Genomic DNA, 12,040 nt, shown 5'->3' with positions numbered 1-12,040 from the left:
AGACTCAATCAGTAAGAGAATCGTTCATAGCATAGACTGCGATGGCCGATTTGCAACAAATGACTCTTATGACTTTTTTTTTTAATGCATCAGTCTAATATTTACAAACTTGCTTGTGAGTTAGTGGTTTAAATTAGATTCACAGCTGTTAGTGACTCCTCGCTGAATCGTGAGTCAGTTTCGGATATGACTCACTGAATCGTGAGTCAGTTTTTCGGATATTCAAAGTGACCTAGGAACCGTTACTGTGATGTATTATTTTAGGTTTGTATAAATCACTCTATTTTAATATGAAAACACATCATTAAAGATACATTTTCAAAACAGAGTTATGTTGTAATAAATAAATGGTATTTAAAAAACTGAAATATTCTACAAAAAATATTATTGGTTATGCTATTCATTAACAAGTTTGTTTGTTGAGTGTCCAATCCTGCTTCTGGAGGGCCTCTATCCTTCAAAGTCTAGCCTCAGTCCTAATTAAACACACCTGAACCATCTAATAAAGGTCTTCAAGATCAGTAAATACATCCAAGCAAGTGTGTTGGGGCAGGTTGGAGCTAAACTCTGCAGGACATTGGTCCTCCAGGAGCAAGATTGGACACCCCTGTTCTTCACAAAAAAAAAATCTGAGATAAGGAAAGTCTGGCATCTCTGATTTTTCTCATTACTTCATGGACTGACTGGTCAGATAACATCAGTCTATCTGTAGTCTGGTTCTACTAACTAGGAGAGCAATCAGTCAGAGCTAGCAAGCTAATCAGCTAGAACAAACACTAGCTTCTTGGTCTGTGCCATGTCTTAGAGAAACATCAAGAAGCCCTAAGAAAATGCACTTGTGGTGGCCAGAAGACGCCTTTCAAGCCTCAGAATCTCAACCAACATCAAATCGCTCAGATAAACAATGAGTTCTGTGAACGCCGTCCAGCACCCAAGGAGGAGAATATTCTGGAACTCGCACAACACAGCTGAGAACTGCTGTGTAAATATTTGAGGGACCTAAAATGGTGCTTTCATCCACATCAAGTAGAAATCATGCTTTGCAAAATACATTTTTCATCAACAGTCTTTCAAATCTTCATAAGCGAAACTCTGTCGAGAACTTACCTACGAAGGGTTGGCGAGGACATTTCTGAATACTTTCCTCCTGTTTGCCTTCCAGCTTGGCACTGAGTTGGCATCCCCGTCTGGGTAGTTGCGCTAGTCTTAAGTACCTGGCTCTCCACATCGGAAAAGATACCCTTCTCTCGGTCCGTCTGGTTAGTAGTTGGGGACTTGACTAAGTTGCGACTTTTAAGGTTGGGAAGTGTGGCAGTACCTTTATTGCAAAAACTAGCATCAAGGCTCGAGTTGTTGGTACGGTTTGAACAGCGAGCAGTACCGGTACGACTAGGTCTTGGTAAACTGCGATACTGAAGAGTCGTCCGAGCACTTGGAGGAAGGTATCCATCATCAAGAGCCGTCTGCCGACACACAATTCGACTACCAGAAAACCCAACTGATTTAGGTATCTTGCCCACTGTAGCAGAGCCGCTAGTTACCACAGCTCCACTCGCGGTTATTGTCGCCATTGCGCCCGGAGCCTTCTTAAAGCCAAAAGTACTGGTTGGGGTGCGTGTGGTTGAACTGAGGGGAGGTTTCTTGGTGTCGTCGACGCCTGTGGAATGGGTGCCATTGGAGCGTCCTTTCTCCGATACCTTGGCGTCGTCAGTCTTACCTGTGGGATGATCAACGACACGGACTGTCAAGCAGAAAATGAAATCACGTTTTCAACAGTTTTGAATACAGTAGCACAGTCCATGTTGGGACTTGTCTGAACATAAGCCTTAGCAAAGGTGCACAGCACCACACAAAAGACAATGTAGGTGTTATAGTGCACTGTGATCAGATCAGAGATTTCTTTGGCTGGCCTCCCTCAGGAAACCACATGAAAACAGATGTGGCTCAGTCAGTGTTGTTTTAGTTAACTAAAACTATTAAAAAATTCTTAATTGAAATAAAGCTGAAATAAATTATAAATACTAGATGAAAACAAACTTAAAAAAAATGTAAATGGAAATAAGAAATGTTGCCTTGGCTACTAAGTGAAATAAAATAAGTGTAAGCTGATGCACTAAATTTATTAAAACTAAACTGAAAGAAAAATAAATTAAAGGTAAAGGTATCTTTTGTGTTCCACAGAAGATAGGAGACATACAGGTTTTAAAGACAATTAGCATAATTAAAGATTATGCTAATTGCGACATCACCGTCTAAACTAGTACCATGTGTCTTGAGTGAGCTGCAGCTTGTAGGTGTTGTTGCCTTCGTCCGTGGGGAGGTGACGCCCACCTGGGCGGTCATTCCCCGCCTCCAAGAGCCCGTCTGGGAGATAGGAGTCTTGCGACCCATCAAGCTTCGTTCTGATTCATCTGAGAAATCTGAGGACCTGTGGTTCCATTTGGTTGTGGTCTCCATTTTGATGCCACCGTCAGAGCCGCCTTCTGAACGTTTAAGGTCGTTGTTGGACCAGTTGGGTATGTGTTTTACTGCAGAGTGCTTCTCTGCATCCGTCTGGAGCTGAGGAAGAGAAAACTAAATCATTAGCCGGAAAGAAATGTTCTGGTCTTAGAACCTCAGAGAATATATATCTCTTCTTTGCAATTCTATGGAATGTGTGAGTATCTATGGTTAGTGTGTATGTATATATATATGTGCATTTAGGCATGTAGACATGGTCAAGGCGATCTACTGAAGTTCAAACTGAGAATCAGAATGGGGAAAAAATGTGATTTAAGTGACTTTTGAATGTGGCATGGTCGTTTGTGCCACATGGACTTGTCTGAGTATTTCAGAAACTGCTGATCTACTGGGATTTTCACGCACAACCATCTCTAGGGTTCACAGAGAATGGTCAGAGAAAAAAAAAAAACACTTAATAAAAAGTTAATGATTTAAAAGACATTATAGGGGTCCCTGCCAAAGGGGATTGTCATATTTGAGATGAAAATTACTTTTTTGCATGAAAAAGTAAATAAAGTCTCTAGACTGATATATTAAATAATGTCTGTAATGACTGAGATGCAATAACACCGCCAGCTAATTTGCGTCTTATTTACTCAGCAACACCATCAACAGTCATCATAAAATCTGATTATATGAGAAATAAGAGCCAACTCGTCCATTACATGACCTTCCACAATGTAGCCAAGATGACATCACCCCCTTTTAGAAAGTCCGTTGTTCAGCTGCTACTGAAAATCCTCATAAAAAATTATTGCCAGGGAAAGAATGTTAATAGTCTGCAGTTGTTATCAGGCCAATTCCAAAACATTGTTATCTCAACGCCGATACAATAAATCCTTCCTCCACTCCAGCCCGAAGAATGAGGGGAGACTATATAGGGAAAAAGTACAAGGGTGTGGAAGTGAAAGGTGGCAGATATTTGGCTTCAGATGCACTTTTGAGTCACGGCTCTAAACTCTTTGAATTTTAAATCATGTTACTAGCACAATTATAGTTAACTAAAACCCTAAAAAACATTTTTGTTACTTGAACGCTCACACAGCAGCAGAATATGGTTGTCAGTCCTAGTATTTGAGTCCTTAATACTGTTAAGTTCGCACACATTTCAGTTATTTACGAGAGTGACAACCGCATTCTATAATCGAACTCACACCTGTACATTTTAAGGACTCACGACCGCATTCTCTGAAAATCTGTGCTGTGTGAACGAAAGTATGGAACCGGACTAGACAACTAGTTGTCTGTCACGTCACACAGTGCGAGAGAGCCGCTCTGTGCTGCACAAACACGTGTCCTATGGGTTTTCGTGTGTGGTTTCGCTTTCAGTAACTTACAGCGACTGAGATATGAGCTATGTGTTATCTGAATGTTTTAGATCCGGAGCTGCTCCCATTAGCGACTCAAATGCTCCGGTCTCCACCCAGATATAAAAGCTGCTGTCGGTTAATGAAGATTTGACGGATGAACTCGTGGCTCAATTGGACTCTTATCATGTCAAAAGTGATAAGACTTTTCAGTTTTAATCGATGTTGCTATCTTTGAAATTACTTTGGTCATTGTCGCTATGATTACTGGTAAGAGAATATGGGCTTGACTCCTCTTTTTGGAGTCCAGACAGTTTTTGAGACGCTACTTTAAGTTGCTGTGTGAACGGGACATTTCGAGACTCACACCTATAAGTAAATGCGGCTGTCAATCCTAAAACCTGACAGTGTGAACGTCACATTAGTTTAATTTGATGTATATATATACAAATTTTGTTGTGACAAAATGCAACAAAATTACTAAAGCTTTAATTAAAATGAAAAACAAAAATAAAAACTAATTCAAAAATTAAAAAAAAAAAAAAAAATTCAAAAATTTATAAAAATAAATAAATAAATAAAAAATTAGAAAAAAAATAAAATAAAAATAAATAAAATGGAAATGGAAATGAAATGAAATAAAATAACACTGGGTGCAGTACTGAAAACCACATCTGGGCCTTTTTTTCTCCCTTTTTTTTTTCTCCTTTTTTTTTTTTTGCAGTACAAAGATCAAAAACAAATGCAGAAACATGAGTGTTTTCATCTTTGAAAATGGATATGGAAGACTGTAGATAAATAAGGTCATGGATTTAACATTTAAAGATCAACACCAATGCACAAACTGATAAGCCACAAATGTGGACAAACTTATTGGCACACAACCCAGGGTGTCACATCTGGAATTTACAGAGCTCATCTTGTTAGAACAGGCTAGACAGACGCAGTATCTTAGCTTCACTGTACTGGTCCATTTGTTCAGCATATGTTAACCTGCTTGGAGCTTGTAAAGATGATCAATCACCGGGGCAGAGTTGAGTCAGTCTGCTGACTCATGCTCACAAAGACTGCACACAGCGGGTACAGCCCAATTCTGATAAGGGCCCACCAATGTTTCATTGAATCAAAAGGGACAATGAGGCAACAGAACCGCTCCCAAAGCAGTGCTATAAATGTGCAGGCCTGTTTTTGATTGCATGTAATGATAAACAGAGATGTTGAATACAATTAAGGAGACTTTTAACAGTTCAACAAGACTACTAGATTTCCCTGTATATCTATGTGTGGGTGTTCAAAGTCAGCCACTTTTAAACGCCAGGGGTTGATTTTTATTAAAATGAATAGATTTCAAAGTTTAATATAAAGGTCTATAAAGGTTTACAATGCATGCATTATTTATATTAAAGGTGCAATATGTAATATTTTTGCAGTAAAATATCCAAAAACCACTAGGCCAGTGTTATATATTTTGTTCACTTGAGTATTTACAATATCCCAAATGTTTCCAACTATTTGTAAATCGTGAGAAAATTGCAATTTTAACCAAGGCTCCGGGACGTGTGAGGAGTCGCCTGTCAATTGTGTCATACCCACATTAACCCTCAGTCTGCCTCGGTTTCCGGTTTTATTTTGTAGAAACCATGGAAACACCAAAGATGCTTTAATATATTACACTTTATAATAGACAAGGCAACAACTGTTTTGATATATTTATAGACAGAAAAGTAATTGTTGTTATATAGCTCAACACGTTTAGTCTTATTGTTTAAATCTTATTTTCTTGATTTTTTGTGAGTACCACGCTTTACCATGCCTCAGAGAAAAACACTATTTTGTCAAGTAGTTAACATAGCATAATCAGATGTAGCTTTATTTTTAGTAACAGTAATACAGATTTTTCTCCATCATACAATACGTTTTAAAATTAATTGCATGCCTTTTATCAACACAAGCCATCCAGCATTTAATATGATATTCAAAATCAATCTATCTTACTGCAGTGTGTCTCAAACAAGTGTCTCACAGCAGCCACCGAGCGAATGCACGGAGTAACGTTATAACATCATTTTCAACACACTCAAATGTATCTAATATGATAAACCGATCTGCGTTACCTCATACTCATGACCGGAAAAGCAGAAGCGGCGCCGGCGACTGTGGCATAATAAAAGTTCCGCTGCTCGTGAGGCGTGTGTTGCACAATCGCTCCAGCGGCCTCGTCCAGCTCCCACAACACTCGGTCCTGCTCTGCTTCATACTACAATAACGTTAATAATCGTATCCATGAACATGATTTCTTCCCGAGTCCTATCCCTATTCTTTTGCACCGTCCGTTGAGGTGAAGACCACATGTCCCAAGATTCCGCGCTCAAACTTGGCGTCATTAAGCTACGCCTTTGTTTTGAATAGACCTCTAGCGGACAAAATTTTTACATATTGCACCTTTAACTACCAAGTACAAAATTATACAACATTTAGTGAAAACAATCTGTCTGAATTTTGTAAAAAAAAAAAATTAAAAAAAATGAAATCAATTATAAATGAAATATAGATTAATCCTTATTAAAGCTACAATATTACCTTTGTTCTTTGATCAACATTAATGACAGACATCACAGCAACCGGTTTATTAGTCACTTTAAGACCTGGCGCTGCCAAACATGACGCAGATCTGACGCGCATCTCATTTTCTCACAATTCTTTTAAGACATTATTTAACTCATTTAAGACTACTCTTATGAGGATACACGACAAAATGGACATTTTGGCATAATTCTGTGTTATTGTTTGTTCAAGCACGAAAGAGAACTCGATACTGGCGCTCGTCATTCTGTGCACATGAGTCGCGCTAATTTTGACAGCACTCAAGCGATTCAACTTTTTTATCTAATTAATTACATGATGTGGCGATTAATTAATCTAAATAATCGCAAATTAATCGCACATCAAATTTGGCTGAGAAATTACCCCTAAAAGATAATTTAAAGTCATTATTGTGTAAAGCATCAAATGAACATTACAAAAAGTAGATTCAGAAAGAAATATTTTATTTGATTTAACAGAGAATTTATTACACAAACTTTTGTGTACATGTACTTGCATCTTATCTCGCACTTAACTGAAGCGTCGCGCTGGAATTCGCGCTTAGCAGCTTCTGTGAACATAGCCTGCCTAGTTCGACTTGACTGGTCATCTCAAATATTTTAACATTGAAGACCGGTGAAAGATGAGAATTTTTTTTTTATTATAAATTTTATATAATTTAAATATAATATAATTTGTCTTTCTATTCATCAATCTATAATGATAGATAGAATGATAGATAGATATAGACATTATAATGTTTTTAAGTGCTCTGTGGTTTCCCATGTGAAGCTCTACAGATGTTTCTGATTCTGTAGACCACAAGGCTCTGAAGTTGCCTTTGGTATCAATGACTGACCTGTTCATCTACGTCTCTGTGCGGGACAGATGGGGTGTTGACGTAGGAGCTAAGGGACGAGCTGGTGTTGAGGTCATCTGTGTCCAAGGTGTCACTGATCCCGCTGCTGACTGAGCTGCTGTCGTCCCAACTGAGAACAAAGAGAAGAACAGTTTATTTTCTAAATTTCTGAGGAACATGATATCAGTATAGTGAAAGGAAGACTGCGAGAAATAAAACAGAATACATGGATTCAGAATGATCAGCATAATATGGAAAATGTGGACGTAAAGAGTAGGAATGGAAGGAAAGGTAAGCAAAAACAGCATCTGTGGAGAGCCATGAAGTCTGTACCGGGACAGTGAGAGCATAAAAACCTGCATTCCCATCATGCTTGAGACATTAGACGCGTCTCTCTGCTCCTCAAAACTTGTTTTAATTAGCTCTGCGCCTCAAATTCTCTGTGCGCTCTGCTTTGCTATCCCCCTATCCCCTCACGAAATCCATTAGGATGCTCAGCAGGACTCAGACCAAAATCATATGGACCAAAGACACTACTGGATAAAGGGAAAACCCAGTTGTGAGATGAGCTGTTTGATTACAGTGGATTGATTGCACATTTTATTGTCAAATCATGAAAACTGACGATAATAGAATTAACAATTGTGCAATTGTAGCTCAAATCAGGCTAAAAAAAAAAAAGTGTCCTTATTTTTTCAAAATCTGACAGAATCATCAGTCTTGCTATTTTAGCTTAAATGTGGCATGTATTTTATGTATTTATTTATTTTTGTATAAAATTTGACAATAACAGAATCATCAATTGATATTTCGAATTGATATTTCGTATCAGGCTTAAAAAAAAGAAATTTATTTGACGGTACCAGAATCAACATATTGCTACTTTAGCTCAAATCACGCAAAAAGGGTTATTATTTATATCTGACAATAACAGAATCATTATTACGATCCGTCTAGGTTAAATCGCAATAAATTAAGAAAAGAAAGAAAAAAAATGCCTCCCCCGCCCAGTCGTCAGACCAAAGGAAAAAATAAATAAATAAATAAATCAATCAAAACCACTAGATTCAGGGTTAAAAAAAAAACAACTAACGTTTTATTAAGATAAAAGAAAATGAGTAACATTTGAGAATTTCCAGGATAACATAAACCAGTAGGTGCATAAACTTCAGGAAGACCCAAGGCCCAAAATAACAAACAAAACGAATAATAAACAAAAAACATCCAAAATAACTTCCCTCAGATTATCAAAACAAAATACAACAAATTACCCTTACTACACTAACAAAACAGAGCGAACTTAATTTCAAAAGAAAAGGGCAGGTCAACCCTACCGAGCACCATCACTGTAAAGAAAAGAAAATATATAACAGAGTCAAAAAAAAAAAAAAAAATACACAATATGTAATGGGGGTCTGGCGGCTGGAGAGGAGACAGGAGAAGTGCGACCGGCCCGAAGTTGCACAGCTCAACTGCAGAAAGCGGAAGAGATGGTTTTAAACCCTTATTCAATCGTCCTAAGCCAATCCCGGCAGAGAGAGGTGGAGCCATCCCGCAACCGATTAGGCTACGTGATATCCTGCTTAACACAAGCAAAGCAAAAGAACACATAGACAGAAATAACAGGAAACAAACAAAATAAACAATATACTGAATTACACAATTCCGTAACAATCATAAATAAAAACAGAAATCATAGATAATTTATTTCAAATGAGGCTAAATGATGTTGGTAAAGCTAATATCCCACTATTATAAGACTTCAAAAGAGAGAGAAAATTACATTTGCCAATATGAATGTATTGTGGGTGTGTAAACAGGAAGTCCCTCCATGCTAGTTACTAAATCCAAACAAAGACTGCCCAAACTCCCACAAGCCACCAGTTTAGGCCAGTCCAGTCTCAAGCGATGCTAAAAGAACTAGCTTTATCAACACTGTGTGGCAACGAAGCATCTTATCAACACCTAAGATACCACCTAATCCTCCCCATTTCTCAGAATCATTCAGGCAAACAAACCAGCCCATAAGCTCATTCACAGACAGCCATGAATCAAGAGAGGCGTGTGCTCAAACATCCACCACAGTCCTGACGTCCTGCGAAAGAGCTGAATAGATATTTGTTTTGATATGAGTTTAGTCCCCATAGCTCACGTCTGTCATAACTGACTCCACATAACTGGCGTGGAAGGACATCTGTGGTTCCTGTTTTAATGAGCTGTGAGAAAGTTGGTCCCATTGGAGCTATTTGTCAGTAAAAGGTCTCACACACACACTGTGCTAATGTGTTTGTCTGCTTGCTTGCTCTGCTTAAATGATCTGCTCCATTCATCATTCGCCATATGCTGTCAGATGCTATAGTTGGCGAATGCAAACAAACACCAAAAAGCCCCCCAAAATAGAAAGAAAACAGACATGAATGAGTCACTTCTTCCTTTTTAAAGACGCCATGAAATCTAAATAAACGTTTTGTGGATTTTAGTGCATTTCGTTTATCTGAAGCCATCTACATGCTGCTAAAAGTCTTTCTCTGCATCCGAAATTGCGTACTAAGTAGGTACTACATTTGAATTTGAATTTACTTTGCGAAAAAAGTACATTCTATGACGTTTTTAAATTTGAATAAAATGAAAACTAAAAGACTTTCAAATCACATAAGCCAATATTTTATTCACAATAGAACATAGATAACATAACAAATGTTTAAACTGAGAAATTTTACACTTTTATCCACTAAATGAGCTCATTTCAAATTTAATGCCTGCTACAGGTCTCAAAAAAGTTGGCACGGGGGCAACAAATGGCTGAAAAAGCAAAAGATTTTGAAAAGATTTCGCTGGGAGAACATCTAGCAACTAATTAAGTTAATTGATATCAGGTCTGTAACATGATTAGCTATAAAAGGGATGTCTTAGAGAGGCAGAGTCTCTCAGAAGTAAAGATGGGCAGAGGCTCTTCAATCTGTGAAAGAGTGCATAAAAAGATTGTGGAATACTTTAAAAACAACGTTAAATGGCAAATCTCATCATCTACAGTGCATAACATCATCAAAAGATTCAGAGAAACTGGAGAAATCTCTGTGCGTAAGGGACAAGGCTGAAGAACTTTACTGGATGCCCATGGTCTTCAGGCCCTCAGATGACACTGCATCACTCATCGGCATGATTATGTCAATGACATTACTAAATGGGCCCAGAAATACTTCCAGAAACCACTGTCCGTAAATACAATCCGCCGTGCCATCTGCAGATGCCAACTAAAGCTCTGTCATGCAAAAAAAGGAAGCCATATGTGAACATGGTCCAGAAGCGCAGTTGTGTCCTGTGGGTCAAGGCTCATTTAAAATGGACTGTTTCAAAGTGGAAAAGTGTTCTATGGTCAAACGAGTTCAAATTTGACATTCTTGTGGGAAATCATGGACACCGTGTCCTCTGGGCTAAAACTCCAGAAACCCATAACCTCGATGCCCAGATGTCTTCAAACTGTTTTAAAAAGGAGAGGAGATGCCACACCATGGTAAACATGCCCCCGGTCCCAACTATTTTGAGACCTGTAGCAGGCATCAAATTTGAAATGAGCTTATTTTGTGCATAAAATTTCTCAGTTTAAATATTTGTTATGTTACCTATGTTCTATTGTGAATAAAATATTGGATCATGTGATTTGAAAGTCGTTTAGTTTTCATTTTATTCAAATTTAAAAAACGTCCCAACTTTTCTGGAATTCGGGTTGTAGTATGAATATGGGTAGTATGAATGAAATTCGTAAGCTTCTGGTAAATAAATAAATCCCCTTCTGTGGCCTCATGGGACAGTAAAGAGTCCACTGAATGCACAATTCAGAATCTCGCCGCAAGTAGTAGGTCATCCAGGGACTTTTCGTGAACTGTTTTCGAATACTATGTATTCGGACATACTACTCTTTTGGCGTACTGTTTTTTTGCATACTATATAGTAGGGAAGTATTCGATTTTGGACGCAGCGTTTTATCTTCTAAGGAAATGCAGCAAAAATATTAAAATGTAGTTATATTAAACAGTATTAATATTAATTTTGAATATAATTAGTTTATTATTGATAATATTATTATTTGAGATTTGAGAATATTTTAAATAACATTAATAGATTATTAAATAGAATGAAAACAACTATATTAATATTAAATGCTTATTTTAATATTCATTAAATATTAATTTACTACAATAATAATATTAAATTATTCATAAAATATTTGTAATAGTTTTTTTTATTCTAGTGTGAGAATACTTTAAAACATTAATAAATATTATTTTTATTAAATAGAATGAGAACCAACCACCTGCAACTTACTAGTAAAAGTAAAAAAGTGGGAAATCTATATAAATACGAAAGTAAATAGGTCAAAAGGCTATATGTAAACTATTTATTGCAGTGTACATATAAAGTTAGCTACAAGTAAAAAAATATGTTGTATTGAATAAATGAGGTCAGCCCGACCAACTCTACAATTTAGTCACATTTTTTAAGTTACACCACAGAATAGTTCAACATACTATTTCCTTGTTGACCAGCAGGTCAACCTCTCTGATTTTCACAACAACAAAACAATGTTCTGCAAAAGTTCCACACAATACATCTTACATGAAAGAGGAAAGAGAGGGTGTGGGTGGCAAAGAGGGTAGAGGTGGGTCAGAAAGTGGTACTTTTATACATGTTCAAAGAATTCCTCTCTTTCTTTCTTTCCAATATATTCCAAAGACATTCCTCCCCTTGCTTTGCCCAAGTGCAAACCAGCCCAAAATAGAAGGGGAGT

At 37.4% G+C, this 12,040-nt stretch overlaps 1 protein-coding gene across 8 annotated transcripts in view; it reads right to left on the bottom strand.

Moving 5' to 3' along the window:
* nav2b (neuron navigator 2b) overlaps positions 1–12,040 on the bottom strand; it is a 104,085-nt gene that overhangs the window by 20,103 nt on the left and 71,942 nt on the right. For all 8 annotated transcript variants that reach the window (XM_051884233.1, XM_051884228.1, XM_051884231.1 and 5 more), the window contains 3 exons: positions 7,252–7,381; positions 2,265–2,559; positions 1,108–1,717 (listed from right to left, as the gene is read on the bottom strand). In XM_051884233.1, coding sequence (XP_051740193.1) covers positions 1,108–1,717; positions 2,265–2,559; positions 7,252–7,381 — 1,035 coding nt within the window. The remainder of the gene's footprint in view (positions 1–1,107; positions 1,718–2,264; positions 2,560–7,251; positions 7,382–12,040) is intronic.

The sequence above is a fragment of the Ctenopharyngodon idella genome, chromosome 24 (assembly GCF_019924925.1).
Source record: "Ctenopharyngodon idella isolate HZGC_01 chromosome 24, HZGC01, whole genome shotgun sequence".
Lineage (NCBI taxonomy): Eukaryota > Metazoa > Chordata > Actinopteri > Cypriniformes > Xenocyprididae > Ctenopharyngodon > Ctenopharyngodon idella.
This window is presented reverse-complemented; position numbering and strand designations above follow the sequence as displayed.